The sequence below is a fragment of the Hypomesus nipponensis genome, chromosome 19, assembly GCF_054491055.1.
Source record: "Hypomesus nipponensis isolate SF chromosome 19, ASM5449105v1, whole genome shotgun sequence".
Taxonomy (NCBI): Eukaryota; Metazoa; Chordata; class Actinopteri; order Osmeriformes; family Osmeridae; genus Hypomesus; species Hypomesus nipponensis.
This window is the reverse complement of record NC_140379.1, coordinates 11,259,075-11,285,936: the sequence shown is the minus strand read 5'-3', so window position 1 is coordinate 11,285,936 and position 26,862 is coordinate 11,259,075. Positions and strand designations below refer to the sequence as shown.

The 26,862-nt window shown below is 40.6% G+C and overlaps 1 protein-coding gene across 2 annotated transcripts in view; it reads left to right on the top strand.

Moving 5' to 3' along the window:
- Positions 1–82: 82 nt before the first annotated feature.
- Positions 83–26,862, top strand: part of tspan4a (tetraspanin 4a) — a 40,910-nt gene continuing 14,130 nt past the window's right edge. The window contains exons 1-2 of one of the 2 annotated variants that reach the window (XM_084682534.1): positions 83–226; positions 11,510–11,589. In XM_084682534.1, the coding sequence (XP_084538660.1) occupies positions 11,527–11,589 (63 nt within the window). In that variant the 5' untranslated portion in view covers positions 83–226; positions 11,510–11,526. Of the gene's footprint in view, positions 227–10,605; positions 11,590–26,862 lie in introns of those variants that run through there. The other variant, XM_084682533.1, reaches the window with a different exon arrangement.

Here is a 26,862-nt window from a genome sequence, read left to right as displayed (position 1 = left end):
ATCTTGTCTCCACTAGATGTCCCTGTTGCTACATTCGACTGGAATTCACACGTGTTCCATCTCCATTTGAATGACTGTTTTTGGAAAATCACAGTTTCAATATGTTACGAGAGAGAGTGGAGAGAAAGAAAGAGAGAGAGAGAGTGGTTCAAACAGCTGAGGTATTTAAAAGTTTCTCTAACACAACAGACAAGGATACTGTCGAAGTAAACTGAGAACTACAGAGGTGAGCAACATGAAAATACTTTTGTATTTGTCATTCATGAATATTCTGTTGACTCTTTGATATGACGGATTCTCCTTCAGAGTACAGGCAGACACAGACAAACACATTCAGTTTGTTTTACAGTCAAGTACATTACTTTTCTCCATCCTTGTTTAATTTACAAATAATATAGATGGTTGGTTGCAGTGATCAGTGTATTCTATTTCTGAAATGGCAACATACAGACCACAGTGTCTAGGTTTTTTTTATACCACTCCCTTATTATGAAAGCACTCTTACTGTTCAGGGGGACTTTATAATTGTCACACATTCACTTAGCATTTGTACTACGTCAATATTTATGCTCTTTCCATGGCAACCAAACTGTACATGGTAAAGCAACCATGTTGTAACTGAGAAAGTAATCTCCATGTTATCATATTGATGGAGAGGAGGGGGAGAACATTTAATGCATAAGCTCTGATTGGTCCATAGAGAGAGGGAAAGAGCAAGAGAGCGTTCCCCTCTGGTTCTCGATGAAAGACAGAAATAAACTTCAGGAAGAGAATAACATTTTGGAATTTCAAGCATTCCAGGAACTGATCCCTCCCTTGGTTTTCTTTTTTGTGTGGAGAGGTTAGAAAGGCAAATGCCGGCCCAAACCAAAGTGCCTCCATTTCAAAAGTAAAATGTAAACTTTGTAATGTGTGATGCCTTAATGCTGTAGGTCTGTTCAACAGGTCTTGTCAGTTGGGTTGTCAAACGGAGAATTATTAGAAGCAGAACAGATTAAAGTTAGAGAAACCCAACTTGAAAGTTGGACAGCCCTTTATTCAACCAATAACCAGAACATGGTTAATTAACTGTTAATGTGTGGTTCAGTTAATTTAGTATTTATTCAATAGATTACACAAGGCAGAACGTTTCTCAATTGGAATGCTGTCCAAAGTGAGAGAGAGAGAGAGAGAGAGAGAGAGAGAGAGAGAGAGAGAGAGAGAGAGAGAGAGAGAGACAGAGAGAGACAGAGAGACACAGAGAGACACAGAGACACAGAGACACAGAGACACAGAGAGACAGAGAGACAGAGAGACAGAGAGACAGAGAGATGGAACAGGGATGAAGGAAGAGTAAGAAAGGGGAGTTACTGTTTTTTTTTACTTTGGCAGCTGGTGTTTTTCTGTGAATTTTGTGGCCAACTTGAGGCTCCCTCTAGGTGTGGCAACCCTCTGGATAATTATCCTAAACACTGGCTCCACAGAGAGTGATAAAGCACAACACTGTTGTAGTGCAGCAGTGTGTGTGTATGTGTGGCTGGGTGGGTTTTGTGTGAGTAAAAGTGAGGGAGTGAGGGAGAAATGTAATCAATGTGTGTGCATAAGAGAGAGACATGGGTAATGAGAACACATTGAGGTACAAATTAGAGTTAAGCTTCTTTGAGAACATTTTGCTGAAAGTGCTGCATTATGAAAGGAAAATCCAATGAAATTCTGATATCAAAAGAGAGTGGGTGTTCTCACTACACCACAAGGTTGAACTTAACTGTAATGTGGAGGCCTTTAAAGTGTCTTTGCTATTGTGTGTCCCTGTCTGCTTGGAGTCAAGTTGTACGTAAGGCCACATTAGTGTTACTTTCTGATGCTTGCTTTCATTCCCTGAGTACTGACATGTATTGTGGAGTGAATACCACAAGCCTGAAACACACTTTTCTTCCTTTTAGTCACACCATCTTACCCTGTTTTCTACAACAACAACAATCTTTGTCAATATTATGTTGTATTAAGTGTAATGTGTAAGAAAAGAGTGCAAACTTTTTACTGCATGCAGCCACGTGACAGCACTCAATGGAATGTTGTCTTGATATCACATTTGATCTATCATATTGGGGGATTTAAAACATGGAAGTTCCATATAGGCTTTGAGTCTGTATTCCTGACAGGTTTTATTTGTACAATAAAACTCATAATACAAGCTAAGATAATGTACTTACTGCGTGTCCTTACTACTGTAGATAGAGGTTTGTCGAAATTTGGTTACACAGAAATGGGCGTGTGGTCCCAGAAGCTGCTCTAAAATAGAAATGATTGTTTCTGTTCTGATGCTGTTACTAAAGGACGATGTTAATGAGGCCCATGAATATAGAAACTTTTATTTCATGGAAATCCGTCTCAAACTACATTATAACTTTTGTGTTGGTTAATCCTCACCATCATAAAGTTGCAGAATCACATTGCTGCTAATATGACAAGTTGTCATTTAATAAATATCTTATTTTCACGTTGATTCAAGGTGCATTGTCTAATCATATCCCCAATTAGCTCCCGGTAGCTCATGTCACACATCATTACCCCTTGTTACCTGTATATTCCCAGCCTGGTAATTAAAGGTTGTGTAGGCAAGTTCTGCGTAGCCAGCTATTTTAGCTTAAATTCCAAACTATTCAAACCTGCCTTTAACCCTCGTATACATTTATTCATTTAGCAGTATAGAGGCTTCTCATCCATATCGGCTCCACCTTATCCAACCTCAACACACCCACACAACACACACCTGCCTGCACACTCACACATACATATCTGGTTGGATGTAGGCTACAAGGGGCTGTTGGCTAGATTTGGGAGGGGCTCTGGGGGAATGTCCTGAGAAAAAAAACAAATTATTTTTTGAGGCAAATTTACAATTTCAGATGACACTGACATCATCAATTGAGTGGGCAACATTAAATTAGTAGTGCAATGGCCTAGGACCCATTATAGAGTCCCAGGAGCAATGCTTGACTTATAGGCAGAGCCTGCACTGCCACACACACACATACACATTGTAGGAAACCATTAATTTACATAATTCAATGGATCTACAATATCTCCATTGTTGTCTACAATGGTGTCTACAGCTCTTTACCTCAGTAGATCTGAATATGAAGAACATTTTGCTGGAGACAGATACAGCTACTATACTTTTGGAGCTATGAAGAAAGCAGACCTATTAGTGTTTAAACGCTAACCACCTTTACTGGCACCAGATTTCAGACCACCTTTATGGGAAAATAAATCCTGCTTTGTTCATGATTGACTGGAAAAAAAAAAAAAGTTTAAAAATGTATCTCAAAGTAGCATTGCCCTCATTAATTGAACATAGACAAGAAGAGCTGAGCTCCAATGTTAAAAGGGCACATTCACTTTTTGTGTCCAACCACTCTAAAACAGTGCCAATACAATGGCTGTATCGCCAATACATCACCCACATAAACATAGGTAATTTGTCACGCCAATATAATCTTGATGCACTCAGATAAATTATACACACAACACACACAAAGACACAGAGAGAGAAACAAATCATATAAATTCCAAATACAATAAAAAATCCCACCAAATCTGCATGTGTTGCATATCCCTTACTAGGTCTGTGGTGTCATTAGTATTCGCGGCTCACCACACAGAAGTCCACGGTGACTTGCTTTCATTGAAAAGTTCACAAGGTGCTTTTTTTACTTCCTCAGCTAGGGGCTTAGTTGTCATGGAAACAAATCTGTTGAAAATCAGGACGAATATATTGTCCAAATGCTCCAGCTCTTTATTTTGGTGAAGAAAGTTTGAGACTGGCAGTGTATATACAAGATCCTGGATTTTCTTGTCAGAGCATCCAATATTGCTTTAATGCTAAAGATTGTTGTTGATTCAGTTATCATGTTTGGAAGTGTAGTTGTTTGAGGTTGATCAAAGGAGAGGAGTCTGTGTGCATGGAGGCTCAAGGAAAATAAATAACAGAAGAAAATCTCATTTATCTACATTTTCTTCTTTTCCATTTTTCTGTATCCCCACGGTCTATTTACAGCATCAAACCTTTTGATGCATACATTTGTGCATCATACAGTTTTTCTAACTCCAATCTTGCCTTCCAATACCCACATTCACATATCACATACAGTATATCAACACAGATTGAAATAAAGCATACAGGAGTTATTGTAGTTTTACTGACTTTTTGTGTTCAGTGTAATTTGCAAGGCAATGACACCTTGGCTGTCAGCCTTGTATAATTTCTGTTGGCCCCTTGTGTGAACAGTGTTTATGAGTATTTTGATTTACAGGGAAGCTGATTGAGACCCAGGGGACTTGTTGCATCATTAGCAGTGTGCATCATCTACTGTGTGCATAATCCACAGTGTGCTTTACAGATGATGAGCCTTTAAAATGGATGCAGAAGTGTAGTCTGCATGCAGTGTGTAAATTGGCCACATGGGGGTGAAGGGGTCAACGCGAAAACCCATGAACACTTGGTTTAAGTAGCTCTTTGTGTTTCCCCCCATTGTCTCTGTTCCGTTCCATAATATTGTTTTATAAATGTCCTCCAATTGAAATCCATGTTCAGTTTTAGTTCTTTAATACATTGCAGTCTTAAGTATATAATGTACATTCACAGAGTTTGGATACCAGCATTTATTGCGTTATTATTATTTATTTATTTTTAAACCAAGCACAAATGGTCACATTTAATTCAATATTTGCTCTGTCAAGCTGAGAATCTGCTGGAGGCACCATTTGCGATTTCAGACAGCCATATGTCTCGTTTTTCTTCTTTTATCTTCTCATGATTATGCTATTGCCTTGCATCTTTTAACAGTAATTATGAATAACATTTGAATAATTAATAGTTAGATGTGGTGATGTGGGCTTGGTACCCCAAAACACATATGAGGTAAACCTTTATTTAAAAAATCATTCAGCATGTGTGAACAGCAGTTCCATTCAAATGATAGTAATAAAACGGAAGTACGTGCCATACACATTTTTAATGGTCGTAGATTCCATAAAGCATTGAAGTTGCCAATACAGGAAAACCTGTGTATTTGGTCTTTTGTGCAAATATCACAAACATTTTCTTCAAAACTTTTCACAGCCTTTAAGTTTACCCAGTAAACATGGCTGCTTGGTTACTGTAACAGATATGAAAGCCCGCTGTTTTATCTGCAGGAGGTTAAGCACAATCCAGACCTACATTACCATTGTCATTAAGATCTAGCCTACATACATAATTAGTAATCTAATAATAATTAGCTTGTTGCTTAATTTTCTAATATAATGTAATTGCAAGGGTCCAATTTCTTTGCACATTATTTCTATATGTGCTTTTTTTTTACAACTTTAACGTGGGTGAAACAAATCTATGCAAGTTCAAATCCAGTTAGAGAAATACACCCAAACATCACACTGGCCTACCAGAACTGCAACTGCAACTTTCCTCTTTCAACACCTTTTAAACACATTTATATGTGGACAGGTCAACAGGGTGAATGGAACTCAGAAGCAAACCTAGTTAATTGTCAGTAAATGTCACAGTGATAGACAATAGATAATGTGCTGCTTACTATCACATTAATTATTTTCCCAGGACCATAAAATATATAGCAATCTTACAGCAAGAGATAGCTTCAGTTAATGAAAGATTATAAATAAAGCAAGTGCTTAATGTGCACACAAACAAATATATTCACCCACACACACTCTGGACCTGGCTTGGTACCTTGCCTCCACTCTATCTTTATCAGTAGCCCTGTTTATCACTATGAGGCTCTCTCACTTGAACTCTTTATTGAGGTCCCTAATGATTGCCTCCCTACGCATAGCCACCTGTCACTCAGACTAGTGACAAGATTACTCACACACACAAGCAAGTATTATTTAAATGATCTTTATCTGTTCTCACTTGTGTGTGTGTTTGGATTTGTTTAGCTATTCTTGTGAGGACCAGAAGTCCTCTCAAGAATAGTAAAACTAAAAAGCAGGGTAGGCAATTTTAGCTTGAGTTTGAAAGGATTCAAACCAAAATATCACACCCCCTCCCTTTAAAGCCGTCCTCCAAAACACATGAAAGCGTATTGCCTAGAGGTAGACAGACAGACAAGTAGCCCGTCCAATCATTGCATTTGGTCTGAATGCCGTCCAATTATTAGTACCGATCCACCCTTAATGATTTGTTGTGTTTATTACAGTCCTGCAATGGCCACAGACATCTGATTTTCTACATTTAACTGTCAACCCTTTAGATTTATTTGTTGCTATCAGGATGTGAAGTTTATTTCAGTAAATATAACAAAAGTGCTTCTCAACAACATTGCCTACTCTGCCTACAAATGTGGAGAGACTTTCTTGATTCTTGGTCTTCACAAATTTAAATGCTTTTTCTAAGGGGTTTAGGATTGGGGTTAGGAGCTAGTTTTATGGGATCTGGTTTGGGGTTCAGGTTATGTTTTGGGGTGAAGGGTTAGGTTTGGGTAAAGTTAGAGTTAAGAGTAAGAGTTGTGGGACTGAATTGTGAGTACCCACAAGAATAGCAATACAGACTTATACAGATATATATTAAATACATATTTTCATGAAGCTCAATTCTATTGAACATGTTCTGGATATTTCATTTTAAAATCTCAATCACTCTATAAAATTCCAGGATTAAATCATTTTCAGGATACTTCGAGTACTTTATGAATACTGTAACTGTACAGTGAATTTGAATTTGTATATTTTTATTTGCTTAGATTGGCGTAAGTGTATCTGTGTGGGTGTGCAAGTGTGCTTATTGTATGTGCAAAACAGATGGATTATTTGCACAATATTTTACACCCTGTCTTCAAGGTGGATTTTCTTCACTAATCTCATCTAATTTCTCGAGAGAGACTAAAGCAGTGGGTTTATACTATGCGATGAGCCAAGCCCTCCTTTAATGTAAACTCTTGTGTAACACACATACCTTCACAGTCTTCCTTTCTATCTACGCATAATCACAAACAGGCAAATCCTTAGGGTAATCGTCTTCCCACTGTTTGACTACTATAGGGAAGTGGACTGGCAAAAGGGATTAGATGCTCTATGTGAGCTATAATCTTAATGAAAGATGTGACAGATATGCATACAGAATGATTTCTGGAGGATCTTTTTCACGCTCACCATTCAAAGGTGACAAGCAAGATTATTAGCTGACATGGATGTCTCTGACACTTTGGAATCTAAAACAGTCACAACAGTCACAACACCATTGTAACAGCTAAAGATTGAATTATTACAGAGTATTTGACATAATTGATTAGCCTACTCACTTTCCTATAACCTTATTCCATGTACATGTGAGTGTGAATATGTTTTTGTCTGATACTTTGTCTGAATAAGTGTTGGCTATAAAATTGCTACACAATATAGATTTGATAAATTATTCAGTTTTATTTCATCGAGAATTTGCTGAGCAGACTGACACAAATACAGATGTAAGTTGATGTTGTGTGGTTTTATTTTATCTGGGGTTGTGCTGAGGGAAAAACTGCCAAGAAATAATTAGAGAAAAATCTTGAGAAAAAAATCTTCAAAAAATCAACTGACAAGAGGGAGTGCCTTCTTTTAAATAACATAATTTGTTACCTGTGTATTCTTATGTTTTTTTAAGGAAGTGAACAGATTTGTAAAGTTTGGAAAAAAACAAACACAAAATAACATGTTTTAAAGTGTCAAAACAGTTCGATGGATGATGTGAAATACACTACAGATGTCTGTGTGTGTCTTTCTTTTAATTCATACCTACAGTGTTCAGGTGCACATGACAAGGTCATAGCATGATGTCTTCATGCTATCAACCTGGTGACCTGGTGTAGCCAGAACAATTTAGAACTCAATGCTTTTAAGACAGTGGAGATGGTTGTGGACTTCAGAAAGAACACAGCCCCACTCACCCCCATCACCCTGAGTGACTCCCCAGTCAGCACTGTGGAGTCCTTCCGCTTCCTGGGCACCATCCTCTCCCAGGACCTCAAGTGGGGACTGAACATCAGCTCCCTCACCAAAAAAGCACAACAGAGGATGTACTTTTCTACGGCAGCTGAAGAAATTCAACCTGCCAAAGACAATGATGGTGCACTTCTACACAGCCATCATTGAGTCCATCCTCATTTCTTCTATCACCATCTGGTACGCTGCTGCCACTGCTAAGGACAAGAGCAGACTGCAGCGTATCATCCGCACTGCTGAGAAGGTGATCGGCTGCAATCTGCCTTCCCTCGAGGATCTGCACACCTCGAGGTCCCTGAGGCGAGTGAGGAAAATTGTGGCTGACCCCTCCCATCCTGGCCACTCCCTGTTTCAGCTACTCCCCTCCGGTAGAAGGCTGCGGTCCATCAAGACCAAAACCTCACGCCACAAGAACAGTTTCTTCCCATCCGCTGTTGGCCACTTTAACGAGGCCAAGGACTCACACTGACTTTAAATCACAAGCTGCACAATGACATCCTGCACATTGCAATTTGCACTATTGTATCGTTCTCTTGCACTATTTGTTTTTTTAGGTTAGATTGTAGATTATGACTACTTATATTTTATTTTTTATTTTATTCCCCTTAGTATTAGCTAGACCCCCCTTAGTATTAGCTAGACTTTGCTCCTTTTGTATAGTTAGTCCACATATTTAAGTTTCAATATTCCTATACGTTTAATGTATGCACCTCCCTGGCAAAGTAAATTCCTTGTTTGTGCAAACATTCATCGCAAATAAAATCCCTTCTGATTCTGATTCATGCCAACAAAGCAAGATTTAGATCTCAGTAAGTGCATTGTGCACATGCTTTTATTGAAAACATCACCCATGGATACCTTTTGCATTAGTGAGCACAACATTGATACCTCGCAGTATTCATTCACCCCAAGATTCATGACTGAAGAGAACAATGTCAGTTTCCACAACATCATCCTGAGAGAAAGACGTTCAATACAATCTGACCCTTATTATGAAAAACCAATACAACCTTCATAAGGATTCATAGGGTATTGACCCAGGGATGTAGAAAGCGCATTGTTATTTTATTTGAGTGTGTGTGTGACAGAGCGTTGAGCCAATGCGCTTTTCCCTCCATGTGTTCATGCATATGCATGAAATGGGAAGAGTTGATTGTAACATGGGAATTGAACTATGCAGTGTTGGTGCGTGTTACCCTGTCCAGAGGGACTAGGGTAGAAACATGACTGAAGTGAAGCGTAGCTATACCGTGGTCAGGTTTTTGTGTGCAAGAACGACCTTAGAATGTGGAATGAGAGTGAGCAAGAAGAGAAAGAGGCGAAGGGAGTGGAGAAAAAGAGACAGAGATAGAGAAAGAATTGTATATTGAAATGTAAACAGAGAGAGAGAGAGAAAGAAATGAAAACACTGCACTCGTGCAAGGAAAAGATGCTGCATAACCTTGCTGTCTTAACCAAAAAGGATCTCTCTCGTTCATGCGTTGGTGTGGAAGAGAGTGAGAGAGGTTCTGTATCTATGTGTGTGTGTGTGTGTGTGCAAGGGAGGATGGGATGCAAGTGACTGATTGGCTCAGCTCCGTAGTAGGGTGTGGCTAGACTGTGAATGACTGCTCCAGCCCATGTCACAGCTAGATTTGGGGACAGTTACAAAGGAGGAGGGGCAGGGGTAGTGGGGGGCTGAGATTGCACGAGTGAAGAAGAGAGCGAGGGATGGAGGGAGGGAGGGAGAGCGAAAGAGAGCGAGAGCGAGAGCGAGAGGGAGGGAGGGAGGGAGGGAGGGAGGGAGGGAGGGAGGGAGGGAGGGAGGGAGGGAGGGAGGGAGGGAGGGAAAGAGAGAGAGGAGCTCCAGGCATTCAGGCTGGACGGCTGCTAGAACACTGCAGTCTTTTTCTTCTTCTCGTTCTTTCTCCTTTCTCAAAGGAAGCTGCCTTGCTCTTTCTCCCTCACTGCATAGCCATGACCCTGGTGTGCACTTTTATTTTCTCACCCACCTAAGAGGCAGAGAAAGCGCACAGACGACGACAAGAGGAGGAGAGAGGACAGCTTGCCCGTGTAGTTCTGCTTTTGGGACTCTGTGAATCAAGGACATTTATCTCCATCAGCTCTAACGGAGAGGTAGACAGAGAGAGAGAGAGAGAGAGAGAGTGAAGGAAGGAGAGGTGGAGGAACAGACAGAAAGAGGGAGTGAGAGTGAGGGATAGAAAGGGAGAAAAATAAGCAGCAGGCAGACAGGGGAAAAAAGAGCAGTGGTAGGTGGAAAGAGAGAAATATCTGAAGACTTCTAGAAAAAAAGAAAGAGTGGGAGTTGTACAGGAGGCAGAAGAAGAAAAGGAACAGAAGATGGTCTACATTTAAGGCTCACCGAAAGAAACCAAAGACTGCTTTTTCGCGTGCGCTTTACATATCACTTCATCTCCGCATGCTGCACCTTGCTTTTAACTTTTTTTACGCATGTCAGCAAAAGTCAAGAACAGGCATTTGTGAGAAATCTATTTTAACTCAATGTATTTTTGATTGGAAACTAGTACTTGTGCATAGCAGATAGATCTGTGAAAAAGGATTTCCTGTCTGTGTCTGATTTTGATGCCTCTGCCAGAGGAACCTGCCCAGGATTCTTTCATGACACCAGGTGTGACGCATCCGAGGTGTTTCACCAACCGTCCAGATTGCAGCGGCTTGGGGTGTATACTGTCCTCCCCATGGTTTTATGGTTTGGGTAAAAAATAGGCAGAAATGAAAGTGCTTGTTGGGATATCTTCACAGATCAAGGCAAAGGCGCTGAGGGATTAGCAGAGTGAAGCCTGCGATGAACAGGTGTTAAGGGATTTGCTGAAAATTCCACGTAATTACACAGGTGCTTCACAGGATTAAGATGATGGACTACAGGAATATCCAGATGTTGTAGGATAAGAATTAGAAACTGGATCGAATTGGGAGAAAAAAACTACTTGGGTTTGGACTTTAATCTTTCAACGATCAAATTCAAATCCTAAAACAAATTAAATGTCAGATTCAGCTATGTTTTTGGTGTTTATACTGTACTGAAAGCCAGTTTTTTTTTATGTTATTGCTCTCATATATGCACATTTGTCCTCTGAGCACATGTTTTCTCTCAGATGCTTTCCTCCGTTGGACTTTGCATCCCTGCCAATGTGGTTTTAGTCTCTGGCAGTTTTGCAGAAGGTAGCCCAACAAAGAAGACTTTAGTGGGCTTTTGAAGAGCTCCGAAAATAGGAAATTACGAGAACACTAACTGACTATAGTCTAGTCCACTGGCCCCAGATGAGGCGCTCCAGCACAGACGAGACCCCCTACCGGCGCAGCCCGTCACTGGACAGCAAGCCAGAGACTCCCCCGTTCAGCTCTGGTTTCCACCGATACAGCGGGGAGTTTGAGTACAAGCGCCCGCCCTTCGCTTTTGGGTTCCACACTGCGGGGCCCGGGCCACAAACCACTAAAGGCCGCTATGGCACCCCCCCTGGGAAGAAGTATGTGGTGTTTTACCTGGACCTCTCCTTCATCTTCCTTCTAGAGCTGCGGCGCTGCAGGATGGCCGAGGGCTGCATGATGGGGCTGCGCTATGGAATGGTCTTCTTCAACCTCCTCTTCTGGGTGAGTAATAACCATTTCTGGGATACTCTCGTCTTTACTGCGTTGCCTGGTCTGTGTGTGTTTGGGGGTGAGTATGTGTGTGTGTGGGGGGGGGGTTGGTTGGATGGTGCATTTGGAGTTGAATAGTTACTGGTTTAGACATGTGTGCTGTCAGTTGGAATAATACAAATGTGCTGTATTTACACACCAAGCCAGAGTGGGCGTAAACATGTCCTTGTTTAGCTGTGATGTGCTCAAACTGAATCGTGGCTGTCGGTGGATTCAAACGGACACACAAAAAATGTATTACCACCTGCAACTCTTTAGATGGTTCCCAGTGAGTGCTTATCCCTTCTCCCATGAAAGCATTTGCTGTCAGTTTAGTCAGCCAAAGTGATCTTATCTCCTTACCCTTGGGATCTTCTCCCTGTCCCTGTCTGTCTGTTCTTGTCATCACACAGATAACAACAAACCAACTAGCAGTGTTGGCTGTTGGTGTGACAAAAATTCCCAGATCTCAATCTCTGTCTTTTTGTTTTGCGGGGGTGGGGGGGGGGTATTCTCAATCCCCACCATCTCACCACCATCCATATGTGGCTCCCTATGACTCCCTGTGAATGTGTCTGTCCTTTTGGTTATAAAATGAGACCTTGGGAATTGAAAAAGTAATCTCAGCTCCAAGGTCCACTCCTCTCCAGGGACTTCAAGACATCCATACCTTCAAGTATCAGCTATAAACTGCTGTCAGAGAAGGGTCAATGTGTTCATGATTAGTGGCTTGTCTGTGTGTAGTGTTGCCCAGTGTGGTAGAGGTTAATTGTCTGTGGCAATGAATGTGCTTACCCACAAATATAATTAAGCCAAAAACACACATTTAAAAAACTAAAAGCCTGTTTATTGGCTGCGACCTGTAGCTCTATGGCTCGACAGTTGATCCACAAAAACATAAAACCGTTGGATATGATCAGACTTTTATTTTGCATGAATTATTATACTACCACTGATATGTGCAGGTTTAATAGTGGGTTTCATAAAGGTATAACAAATGATTATGAAGACCCCCTTAAAGGAAAGTGTTAAAAGGTAATAAAGTGATGCAGTTGCACTTAGTTCTTCTCTCTTTTCTTTGTCCTCATCTTTGTTCTCTTCTCACATGCATGTGCACACACACTCTTCTCTGCTCCCCACTCAACGCTTGAATGAAATACAGTGTCCTTAACACAAATCATTCACAAGCTGTCAGGGTGAGGCAGCAAGTCCTTTTGAAGTCAATGGGTTTAAAAAAGGATTGTGTGTGTGTCTGTGTCCATGGTGACACTAAGACACTCACATCTGCCTCGGCACTTAATTCAAATTGAAATCCAAGAACTACTCACTTAGTCTGGGGCCATATTCAGTTATCCTTATGTTAATTCCTCTATTACCTTAACAGAGTGAAATAAGTGGAATACGTTCTCGGAATAGCCTGGAGAATTTGTGTCTGTAAGCTGGGAAAGAAATGCTGGTGTATCAGTGCTTTCCAGACATGGCATAAAAAGACCTAAATAAAAAGATATCCTATTTCTCAAGGCAAACAGCAATAAGTCATCAGTGTAGCTGAAATTACTTCACAGAGGAATTACAATAACAATGGCCACCCAAAATACTCAAGAATGCTTGACGCTAATCATATACTGTCACCCTCATCTCACTGTGGTGGGGTAAACCCTGCACAGAGGCCAACTACCAAATAAGGCTCTCAATTACAGTCACTCCCTAATTAATCTCATTTGCACCATTGTACCATTTTCACACTGTGGGGACCTGGGGGCAAGAGGAGGCTGATGAGCAAGAGAAAGAAATGGAGGGAGAGAGAAACAAATTGAAGTTCCGTCTTCAGAAGTGTGTTTTGTTTGCCTGGGAAATGTAGGTCAGACCCCAGCAGTCAGTGGGATTATTAAGCACAGTTTGCAGGGCTTCTGATTGGCTTGGGTGGAATCTGTTCCCCTTGATTTTGAGTTTGCCTTCCATGTGATCTTGGTTTTCCACTTGGTCAGTCAATTGAATACCTGTAGGATCGATGTGCCATGCATAATAGGACTGCAGTTTAAGTCTGTTGCGTGTTTAGGCATGTTCACATCATGCCAAGACTCTACAGCTTGTTCTAGGTACAGGTTGGAGCAACAGTCTAAGGACAGTCTGTGTGGCTGACTATGTTGGATTAAGGACAGTCTATGTGGCTGACTATGTTGGATTAAGGACAGTCTGTGGGGCTGACTATGTTGGATTAAGGACAGTCTGTGGGGCTGACTATGTTGGATTAAGGACAGTCTGTGGGGCTGACTATGTTGGATTAAGGACAGTCTATGTGGCTGACTATGTTGGGTTAAGGACAGTCTGTGGGGCTGACTATGTTGGGTTACTTCTGTCATGGAACACACTACTATTATTTCTCAGACAATTTGGAAGTTTGAAAAAATGCATAAATAAGCTTTGCACTTTCCAGGGTAAATAACAGTCACATTGTGATAAATGTCTATGGCAAGAATTTTCTGTCTTTATTTGATGTTTCTTTTTGCACTGAGCATCCTGATGTTAGCAAGACATGGTGAGTTGTTGTGTTGAGGCAGACAGCAGACATTGAGAAAAAAGAGTTGACAGGCCTTAGTCATGAATCATTCACTAAGGACACATTAGGAACTGTGAAGGGTTTGTGCCCTAAGATGTAAACAGGCTACCAGTGTGTCCTTACCAGGGAAAATGTGCTAAAAAGGTGTCTGAACCTCTCCCGCAGTCGAGGTTGGGCGACTTGTTCACATTATGTGATTCTTCCTTACATCTATGGCTAGTTCTAGCAACATACATTGTTGGCCTGTTACCCGTATGTCATACTGCAATCCTACAAACTATAGTATGTACATTATTTACTATGTGTGCTAGTAGATACATATTGTAAAATTTGATTGATTTTGTAAATCATTGTTTAGAATATTCTTGTTTTGGTTTTGGATGTTTTACATGATTTAATAAATGTTTCAGGATTTGATAAATACAGTGTGTTCTTAATATCTTTATATAAATTAGGAACTATATAACACTATGCAATTTACCTGCAATGTTTAGGATAGTATTCGATTGGGAGTGATACACTGGACAGTGAAATGATATACCAATTTAGTTGTCGGTGGTATAAATAACTGCTGTTTTGAGCTGAATAAAAGTGTCCTCTGAAGGAAGATGCTGTTTCCATTCTGTTAATTACCCATGATCCAAAAATGTATTTAATCAAGTACACCCAATAGTTAACGCTAACCTACATCTGTGTACCAATATCACTAAAGCAACTACACAGAGCCAAGGCGCCAGGAGAAAATACAGATTCTCTTTAAACAAGACAACCAGACAGTATTGCAAAAAGGGCACCTAACTTTGTTTTGAGGTTTACACAACAAGAAGCCTGTTATGAACAACCCAGAAACATTTCTGTTACCCCTTCATCAGTGAGAGACCCTTGGACCCCGACATCTTTCTCATCCCTGCAGATGGGTAGCAGATGGAGCTTGCAAGTGCTCTCACACCCCCGCTATCTATGCTGACGCACAGATGAAAAAAGAGCTCAATACTCCTAATTGACAGCACCTTGTCGCCAAAGGAACAGGGGGTGCCAAAGTCCCATTTGGAATGAGTAAACAGCTGAGTGACATTGATCAAACTGGGTTCGTCGTGGGATAATCCCTGCAGCAAAATGGGATTCAAGTGCCCCGTTGGAACCTCTTGTTCTAGAGTTGCAAATGGAAGAGATCGATGTTAATTAAAAAATATCTCTAAAAGATTGAAAACTGTCCACAATGCCTTGGGAGACACTTTTGTTTGAGCAACAATAATAAGAAAAGGGGCCCTTCAATTTAGCACAAAACACATGAGCACATGTCAGGAGAGAATGAGAAAAAATGAGAGGAATGACTTGCTCAGAAAAGAAAAGCGATGAAAAAAGAACAAGATAGAGAATGGTAGAAAAGGTTATCATTTAAGGCAAGACAGGAGAGAACAGAGGGGCTCAATGTACAAATATTGAGTGACAAATTCTTTATGTCCAAAGAATAAGCCACAGAGTGAGGGTAATGTTAATTTTAAAAAAGATTCTCTTTGATAAATGGCTTCGCTGCTTACTGCGCTCTCATTCATCTTTGGATGTGTAAAAAGATGCTTTTATATTGACATCTCTTGGCCTCAGGCGGTTTCCTATTAGCCCACCACTGCAGAGAAATGTACGAGCAAGTTATGTCATCTGCAACTCATTCAGTAAGTTACAACGATCTGGACCACAGATGGAAATACAATGGATACATTTGTCCTGCTTCATCCACAATATGTATGAAGCTACATCTAATCCTAACCTACATACAATCCCTTCTGGTTGAAATGTCAGTTGCAAGATACATTTATTCAGCCCTTCAATCATTTAATTACTGCTGTTGGAATATAATTTTAAATTATGTGGCTAATCACACAGTTACAGACAGGAAAAGGTTCCATGGTCAGGGTTGGTTTCTGAGTCTTTGTCCTTGTCAAGAACACAGTTCATTTAATTATATTACGCTAATGACGGCCACCTCATAAGTACACCCAGCACCTGGCTGCTACAAGTAAGCTTTTCTATGATATCACAATAGCAGTAATGAGTAACTGGTAAGGTGGAGACTGTTGAAGTCGTTGAACAATGTGTGACACCAATTTTTTCCATTGTCATTAGAACAGTCAGGTGAATCTAATCATTTTCATATGGCAATAGAAACTGAGACATTCTGATCGGTCAACCTTGAGCTGCAGGGTCATTGACTTGTAGACAAGGGAAGATGATTTACCATCAATGAAACTCACTTGACTCATTGATCTGCCTTGGCATGGAGCAATGATTGTCCATGCAGTACACTATGTCTCTAATTAAGACATGGCCTTTCAATCACTAGTAGCTCAGTATACCAGTGTATTTACCCCCCCCCCTCCCCCACATAAAAATAGAATGAAGATAATATCTATATAAATATAATGTACTGTGCCATACCATGCCATGTCAGTTATTTACAGATGGTAGTTGAAGGCAATGTTTTGTTGTGGCTGTAAAAATAATAGTTCAGTCTCTTAGTTTCAAACATTGTAGAAAGCTGGTCAGAAAATGGAGGATATTGTAAGGATAAGTAAAAACTATGTTGACTTTAAAGAGATGTCAAGCAGCTGATGCCATGCTTAACGTGATATACTGACATCTTGATAGAGAAATATACTGTAGAAGCACCAATTTGTGCAGTTGAGCTGAACCATCTGAATTGGCATAGCACAGTGATAATCTGCCAAGAAGAGGGCTTCTAATCAAGAATAGGTCAACGGAGCCACATGGCCCTCTCAGCTTTGAAATAAAGATAATTGTGCATAGGCCCAGTCCCTCCACTTATGTTTCCTCTTCACTTTCTTCTGTCATTCCTTTATATTAATCTTGCAGATAAACGCCACACATCCACCCTCTCTCTCTGTCTCTGTTTCTCTCTCACACATACACATTAGAAGATGCCAGCCCTGTTTCCTTGCCAGGCTATAAAAAGAGAAGTATATTAACACTGATAACAAATCTTATCGACAAGGGAATTGGAGAAGGGTGGTTCATCAAGACTAAGGATGGTACGGGATAGGAAATTAGAGAGAAAAGAGAGAGGTAGGTACTAGGTACTGGGTGTGAGAGCAAAAGAGTGATATTGAATTTGTGAATAAGAGAGAAAGAAGAGAGATACTCAAGAAGTATCTTGAGAGGAAGTTGGTTTCCATCGATCCAAGCTGAGAAAAAATGAGGAGTAAAAATCCTAAAAGAAATGATCAGAGTGAGGTTGGGGTAAAGACACAGCATGAAAGAAGGGTGGCTTTCAGCACCAATCCTTCTGTCCAAAGAGAGGAAGAGTGAGAGAGAGAGGGGGAGGGGGTACGGAGAGGAAAAGAATGAGATAAAGTCCGAGGGAGGGATTCTGGTTTCATCTGTGTGACCTTGTTCTGTAATTGAGCCGTGGCTGTACCGGAGAAATCCTCTGCAAAAACACTCAAACAGTCCAGGGGAGAAAGGTGACCCGCATTAAAGTGACAAACAACAAACCACCCGGTGGCATAGAAAGACGACCTCCTCATAATGAGGTGGTTGTGAGGTGTGCACAATGAGGGGTCCAAATGGCAGGGAATTAACTGTAAACATGTAAGGACCTGCAAGAAAGCCACACACTTGTGCTAAGCCAGACTGACCACAGTGGAATGAGGGAGTAGCAAGGTAGGGTTAGAGGAGAGAGGAAAAGAGGGCATGTTGAGAGGAATAACAGTAGGTCAGGAAGAACAGGTGCACAAACAGCAGGAGGCAATGTGGGGGGGAAACAAGGATACAGTATACAGAATACCAGTGTGGACTGCATATGTCCTACCTGCTCATCTAATAGCCATGCACAATCGATTGGTGAGTTTTGGACTGTCAACTGTCACAAGCTCTTTGTGTGCTTCAAATAAAAGAACTGATGTTTTCTAGGACTCATTATTTCCCACCCACCTTGATGCATTTAATATTTACTGAGATTTTTACACATAATATGGAGCTCTCCCTGTAGCTCAGCCTTGCAATGTCTGCTAGGTATTAGTGCACTTTACTTTGATTGGTATTTTATACCCACTAAGGATGTGCATATTATATTTACTTATATTTGCCTCAACTTTGTCATACCTGCTTCAGTACTGTGTGAGACTATTCAACATTAGTCATGAGTTAATGTATCTTTTAATCCCAACCTTTCACTTGTGAATTTGCTAACAGACAGGCTCACCTAGCAAAACCTTGTAACAACATCCACCACAAAGATATATAATTTCCTTCTCAAAGGAGATATCTGCATGCCAGCTCGAGCCCATTAACAAGCTTTGTGCCATGTGAATATTTTCAAGATGCACCTCTGCCCTGTCTATTGTAGTTGTCACAATGAAGGAGTCAGTGTATCATTGTGCCAAATATCCAATATAATATATTTCTAGTTGTTTTCATCCCCATTCAGGTAGTTGGACCATGGGGTACAGACAAAGCATAGAATAGAGAGCTGACTGACATACTGGGGTAGAATAGCTTTTTCTTTATTGTACTGTATTTATTACATTGTAGATAGTGCCATACATAATGTTGTTTGTTTACAGATAGCCCATAGCAGTTCAGATTTTAACATATGATACTACCAGTACTATTCCGGCAGTCCAAAATAATCTCCCGTGCGGCTAACGAGTTGACGCAGCAGCTGGTGATATGACTCTTAATTATGAATAGGTTTTCAAAATGTCTTGCAAAGTAAGTAGGGCATGTGGTATATATCTGAGTTAGACTTGTGCAGCGTATGGTTCTCAACTCCGCTGGCAATGTCCCATCTTCATTATTTACTCAATCTGTGACCATATCAGTGTATTCTTCAGTTTACAGTGGCTCCTGCAAACAAATTGGCAAATATATATTATAAACATGCTGTCAGTTTTCATAGGCAGAACGGGTACTAGCTTAAAAACACCAACAAAGACAGCAGCCAAGTAGTGTGCAGCCTCCTTTATATTGTGACTTCAATGTTACAGTAATTTCTCCCTGAGACTCTATGTTTTTATAAATGTGGTGTCAACAACATTGTTCCAACTTTTTCACATTGTAGTTTAGGAGACCAAACATGGTCAACAAGAAAAACAAACATTTGATGCTCACTAGATCAAACAGAGCAGTTTTGAACAGAATGAGTGCTGTGCAACTGTATAGGGGCAGCGCCTCATTCAGTAGCACGTTGCAGCTGGTTGATCCTACACAAAACCACCTTCTGGGAGTGTTTGATCTCTCATCTGTTGAATGCACTAGCTTTGCGCTCAGTTGCTAAAAACTAAATGGTTTGATTCCTTCATGAACTACACTCTCCTCCCTTCCTGTTGTTGCTTCCAACCCTTTTCTTGTCTGTTTGATGCAGAGATCTGTTGAAATATTCATCACTGGCTAACACTCCCTACTCATTACCTGACCAAAAGAGAAGTAAGGGGGAATAAAGCCCCCTTTTATGTGTGCACTGTGTCAGAGCCAGTGTAGCTCTGGTAAAGCCCTCTGTTAATCCTCTTCTTTACTCTTCCTATGCTGCCTTTCAGAACAGTTCTGGTTGTTTGGAGGACTTGGTACCTGGGATCCTGGTTAAACTCTCTTTAACCTGGGCAAATTTTCAATTTTTGATTAAGAAGTTTGAACCTTTGAATATACTGCTGCTGTTGATGGAGGGTGGAGGTAATTGATAAAGGTGGAGGAGACTGGAGATGGAGGGAGAGAAGGTAAGGGGGGCAGTAGAAAAGGGGAGAGTGAGAGAGAGGAGATGGATGGAAAGAGGCAGGAGTAGGATAGAGCAAAGAGAGGTTATACAGTTATAGAGAAGAAACGGGAATAAGTAGCCTGGCTGCCAGCCCAACTTCTCCCCGCCCACAAAAAAATTTGGTCGGGAAGTTGGGTCTGGAGGGTCTCATATTGGGGAACAACTACAGAAAAACCAGAATCTGGGCGTACCAATGAAATTGCCAGGGCGGGCTTTATACGATGATGGACAGATGATCAACAGTAACGTAATCACCCACGTCACAAAAGAGCGCTTAAGTTGAATTTGTTTTGAACAAACAACATATTACGTTGCTCTGATTGGTTGTAGGTCTATCCAATTGAGCGAAGAGGCATTTGTTTTCCAGGCTCGTTTGAAACACGCCCCGTAGTCAAAGCCCAACGGAGAGTTGTCAGACTCATATTCTGCCTAGAATTATGAGTATGACAACGTCAGGCTAGGGAATAAGGACAAAATTATGATAATTAGGAGAGCAGATTAGAGGAGAGGAATAGGGAGGGAAGGGGAGGGGGGAGGGATTGGAGGAGAAAGGTGAATAACAAGGGAAATATGGCTGCTCACTCAACTAGAGCGTGAACACAAACATACATGCAGAGATTGCTAAAAGGCAGTTCCACATACAAACATTCAGTACTGATGAACACACATGCATGTGAAAACATAGACACTCAGTCTCCCAAACACATTACAAATGCACACACACAGTGGGGGAAGACAGAGGGCGTTGATTGCTAGCTAGTGAGTTGGAACACATTTTGTTATGAGGCTCTATCAGCTGAAGAAAGTTGAGAAGGCCCCTGGGTGTGTGAATGTGTGTGTTCTGATTGATTGTGTCCATCCGTTGCAGTAAATGGACAGGAATTGATTAGCTTTAGGATAGTAATGGGACTCTAAATGTGAGGTTGTCTGACTTCCCCTGTCCATTCTTACAGAAATACACAGGCTCTCATTCTGTCTCTTTCTCCATTCATCAGCCTTTGATTTGTTTACCGTTTACTTGCTAGTACAGTAGCCATTGGTCAAGGTGACTCTTTCTCTTTTCTCTCTCTTTTCCTCTTTCACCCTCCATCCCTAATTAGTAATTTCTATTGCCACATCTGGTCACTGTCCATTGCCATTTATATTTATCATCACTCACCCTATCCTCCCTTCATGTCTCCTTCCTGTTTGTTCTCAAACTCCTGCAGGCTGTGTAACCCTGAGAGAATCTTTCCCAGCCTCATCCGAGGCACGTCAGCTGTGATGCCTTTATCTACAGAGCACACAGCTATGGACCACTGGAGCTTTACCAGCAACCCCATCTCCATTTAGAAGTTATTTAGCCAGCCACTGGAGCGTAGAATATCGAAGCTCTGTAATGCTATTAGCCTCACCTTAACGCACAAAACAGTTTACTGCAAGGGCCATAATTTATGAAGACTTTTTTTCAAAGACAGAATCACAAGGTCATTGAGGTCTGCTAAGTGTATAGCTCTTGGCTTTGATGTCATGGTAGTTGCGATGGCGATGAAATGCCTCATGAGTGGAGAACACAGACCAGATATAGATACAGAATCTTATGTCTGCTTTCATAAACAATGTGTGTTGCTAAACAAAAGGTTTGAGACTTTTGCAGGGAAATTGATGGCATATTCAATTGAATGTGCCATCAAAAATGTCCTGGATATAGGGCAACATCTTTCAATTCCTTTGTCCACTAGGCAATCAATACTAGAATCGCTTAATAAAAACATCTTCTAGTTCTTCTCATAATGCGTACATAAGCCCTGCCACCATAACTCATGAAATAACAACTCAATAAAATGCTGTTCGAATGCCCTAGCTGTGCTTCTCTCAAATCTTTCTAATAATATGTTCAACCTTGCTGGCACTAAATCACCAAAATGTGAGCCTGTAGTGCTGAGTTGTATTTATTTAGTGTGTATGCATGTACTTCAAATGCTTTATGAGCTGGTGTTAATGTGCAGTGTTAAGGCAAATAACCATGGAATATAGGTATCGGGGACTGTACCCTCCCTGTGTGACATGACCGTGGGCTGAGATTAATGCTGTCATGGCTGGTGTGACGATGTCTGATAAACTAGTCAGCCTCCACCACAAATCACTACTGCTCTGCCCAATGTCAATGTAATGACTAAGGATCCAGCCGGGACCTGTGTGTATGTGTGTGTGATTGGAGATTGGGTCTGCACACACTGTACACAGGGCCTGTATGTCTACACAGACAGTGCATGGCTGCATGTGAATACTGTCTTTGTGCATGTATGCCCACTGTGTTCTGTTTGTGTGCATGTCTGACTGTACAGTGGATGTAGTTGGAACAGGGGAGGAGAAAGAGGAGAGGGAAAGAGGGAGGAATTCCCTAGAGATTAGAGTATTATTGATTACCCTTAGCGGGGGCTCATTTTCTCCCTCTCCCTCGCTATTCCTCTCTCTCTATCGCTCCCTTCTTTCTCTCTCTCTCTGTATATCTGACAAGGTTTATTTATAGGGGTTTTGCTGGAGCTGTTTTGTTAGTGTGGTGCAGTGCTCTAGAGGCTTTGTATCCCATCTCCTGTTATACAGTGTGGCTATAGGAGCTTGTTCTCTATGCAGAGATCACAGATCTGTAATAAAAAGAAAGGGGCATTGCGCAATGTGCTCCGTCATCAAGTAGGCCAACTACCACACAATCTAGAGCAGGATCTGTAAGCAGCTCGAGTGATGGAATTTCAAAACAGAACCTGGAAACATTGAATGCTCCCTGCCCTTCTATGGGCACACCTCAATTGAAACACTCTCCTAGAACACCGCACCGCTCAGAAAGTAGTCATTTGCTTCCATTCCCTGTGATTGCATCTTCGATAAAAGAGAGTATTTAGATTGGGCACCTTTGATACGTTTATTTATTTATTTTTGTTTTATTTTTGTGCACAATTCAAGCAATACAATTACAAAATAAATAAACATAATAGAGATAAATGAGTAGCACTGTGCAGGAAGAGGCAAAAAGCCAACTGGGCTTATTTGAAGCCTCCACCTTTATAATATTTGTATTTGCTTTGTGTGCTTGTGACACTTATGAGGAAAGTTTTCCTCATGCTATCAGGCTCCATGGGACAGGCAAGCAGGGACAATTTTAATGCAGAAGGGCAGAACAGAGGATAGCCATGCTTCTGATGCAGTCTAGCTCCACCACAGTAAAATGTCAATATCCTTGCGAGATTGTGCCAGTATTTTTCCTGTTTTCCAGCGTTTACATGTGTTACATTCTTGTTCAGACTTATGCTTGTTTTTTGACCCAGAATTTCGTTTTTTGTTTTGATCTTGACTGTCCCTGGATTCCTACCCTGTCTGCCATGCTGTGAAGAGTTTATTAAATCCCTTTTGACTGTGCCCTGGTCTGAGTCCCTCCTGCTCCGTAACCCCCGAGCACGTATTTAACCATCTAAGCTGTCAACTTTCATTTCTGCATCCATTACTACACTTTTTATTTAACTATTGTATGCAGGATGGCCATGAACGGGAATTGAGGGTTGGTGTTCCTGTTCCAAAGTATAGTATTACACAGGATGCAACACTGAGAAAAATAATAATAGTTGTCATTTACATTTTTCTGTTTCATTCGTAACTATGTATATGACAAACTAGATAAACTGTCTCAGAATCCCCCAATTGGGGTCGACATGCAGTTTTGGGTCTCCACACACAGCACATGGTCCTTGTGTATGCTATGCTGGCACTAAACACTGGTATGCAAGTTAGAAATTTATCCAGCTCTTATCCAATTCAAATAGAAGCTTTACATAATAAAAGCACTGACTTAGTGTGTTCAATGCACTAGAATGGAAAGACTGCAAAAACACATTCAGCAGATGAACATAATGATGTGATGTGTGAGGGAGTTATTGTGAGTGTGTGTGTGTGTGTTTGTGAGTGAATGAGTGAATGAGTGAGTGAGTGAGTGAGTGAGTGAGTGAGAAATAGAGAGAAAGAGCGAGAGAGGAAAATAAATATGTACTGCCTTTGTCTCCCATCAATGTGTGTATATGACATGTGTAAGTGTGTATGTGCATGTTTGTGTGCACACAACTATGTGGGTGTGTTCCCTGAGAGCAGGGATTTTGGATGGAGATAACTCAAACATGTGGAGAATAACTAGATACCTCCTCTTGAATGCTGATCAACTGTAATCCAGTTCCTTGGCATCAGTTTTTACAGGGAGGACAATTACAAGGACCAAGGGCGATCCAACTCCCACTCTCCACTTGATTAACATACAGAGAATGATCTGTTCATACTAACTGGTCATTCATTGTAGCAGGGAAGCTAATTTACAACTAGTGCAAGAGTCAAATTAAGGGTTTACTTACTGAATCGATTACTGAATCGTTGTTTAACTTTGAAGTTGGTGAGTGAGTGAAATGAAGGAGTCATGTTTTTGGGCAATTGATGAGCCAAATAAATCACTGAATGGATAACAGCTGTTGAGTCTAACAATTCAATCCCTTAATTAATCAAATGACTCTTACTGAACTAACTTGCAGCTGTTGGCAAGACATCAACTTTGCTAGATGAAGGCATTAAATAAACTAGTGCACAGTACCCGTGATGCAGTGAATAATATGTCGGTGAGACACACACACAGATTCCTGGAATTATACACAGGGCACAGTGCCCGTGATGCTGTTGGTAACATTCGTTGCCCTAAAATACAAGACTACAAAACTTGGACAGACAGAGATTATAGTATAGATGCATCAAAGTAAAGATGTTTTAGAATATAGATGTTTTAGAAAAGTATACATAATGTACTTTATAGCTTGCTTTTATTCCCTGAAGAATGCATGAAAGTATAACCAATTGTATTGGCTCATTCACTGCTAACGGCACAAAAACAGATTTACATATTACTTTTGATGGGGGGAAAAAACTACTTCTGCAATGTTAATGTATTTTGCTTCTGGCAGTGACTGGTGGTCAAAAGCAGTTAACGTGGAACAGAATGAAAAGTAGATCGTAAAACCGGTCACAGAGAAAAGAGATAGTGCTGAAACCCCAAAATGGGCTGTTCTCCTTTAATTCCTTTCAAACCACTGTCTGAAAGACGTGTACCAATAAATGTTCTTTGGAAAGATATACTTCTATTTGTTGTGGCTCATCAGGGTCATACAATACTGCCGTGAGTCATAGCCTTGTAAGCCTTGTAATTAATTTAAAGAAAAAACAAAACAAAAGGAAAAATACCTTGGGCAATATTCTGTAGATTAAAAGTAGACTGAAACAGTCCAAAGTGTTGTGTACTTAAAGGTTTACTCATTGATTTCTTATTGTAGGACATGCACTGTGTGTAATGGAACACAACACAAAATGCTTTACCAGGATGTACAAAATATGGTTTCTGAAACAAAGTTCAAAAGTTAGGCATAATTTTTAAAAAAAGTTTAACTATTGGTTTTTAATGTTACAAGTTTAACCTTAACCGTCTACCTTTGTAAATGGCTATAATTTTTATATTATATATTTTTGTTAACCTGACTTTGTTGTATGTTTGTCTGTATGTCTATCTAGTGGAATGACTAAAGCAACATGGGAGACATACGCAAGCTGAGTGCCCACTGCAACCTATGAGTGCTTGTTAAAAGAAACATGGAATTATTAAAACTTTGTTTATGTATATTATTAATGTTATTTAATGCAGAAAGAAAGAAAAACAACGCCTCATTCTCTGTGGTAAATCCCACACCTTAATGCACAGGAATTACATTATGTGCAGGCGAGCTATAAAAAGTGTGATGTTGCTGTGTTTATGTTAATTCTCTGAATTAATCTGTTTTTTCTAATGGGACTTTTAATTAGGTTCCAAAAACAATGTTAACCCCCCCCCCCCCCAGGATAAAATGCAGTTGATTGTGAATGAGAAAATATTTAGAAAGTATACAGGAAAAAATGATCAGTTACAACAAATCAAGGGTGTCTGTCATTTCATCTCTACTCTGAATAAGCAAACCAGATAACTTTCATTGTTGTTGAAGAGCTGTTTTGAGTTGCCATCTGTGCATAAATCCCTTTATCTTCTTCTCAAAGCCTCTGGCTGACATGATAGTCCAAGTCATTGGTTGGCAGTATTAGGGGGTGTACAACTCATCATAATCTTTAAGACTGAACGCTGCAAAATATATTGATTTTAAGATACCGTCTCGACACAAGTCTGGGAGCCTGGGTCTTGTTTAGAAACAAATACGATGAAGAGAGAGTGCATGTTGTTCAGTGAACCATGTAAAGTGAAGTAAAGTGTAGGCTAGTGTCTTTCAAGGAGGTATGACAAGGCAGTTCTTTGAAAAACTCTCCAGAGACTCTTTTCTCTATTCCCTCATCTCACTGGAGCTGTCAGAGTTGTCTGATCTCCTCATCTCTCTCTCCCTTACTTTCTTGCTCTCAGATAAGGCTTAGACCATGGGGACAACATACATATGTTTCAAGTGACGTTATCAGGTACACTTGTTTTTCCCATATATAATGTCAAACAAATAATCAATCACACACACCCATGCATATACTATATGGTACATGTAGAATCACAGTATGTTAGAACATGACATGACAATCTAGGTCAACCAATAACTTTCAGTCAGCTGATTGCCATAGTCCATATCAGACTGTTGTGAACATTGTTGTGAAAGAGGGGTCATTGGAGAGAGGTCTGCAGGAGCAGCAATGACAGTAGAAGTATAGGCTTGAGTCAAAGCCTTGGCAATCTCTGGCACTTTCTGTTATTAAGATGTTAGGATTTGAACAGTTAAAGAATAGACAAATTCCTGATAGTTTTGGAAGTGGATTTTCATGAGCGTAGCCCAAGGAAAAAGAACACAATATCTGTACAAGAGAGTGCGCTACGCTGTCATCTCTCTTCCAACTC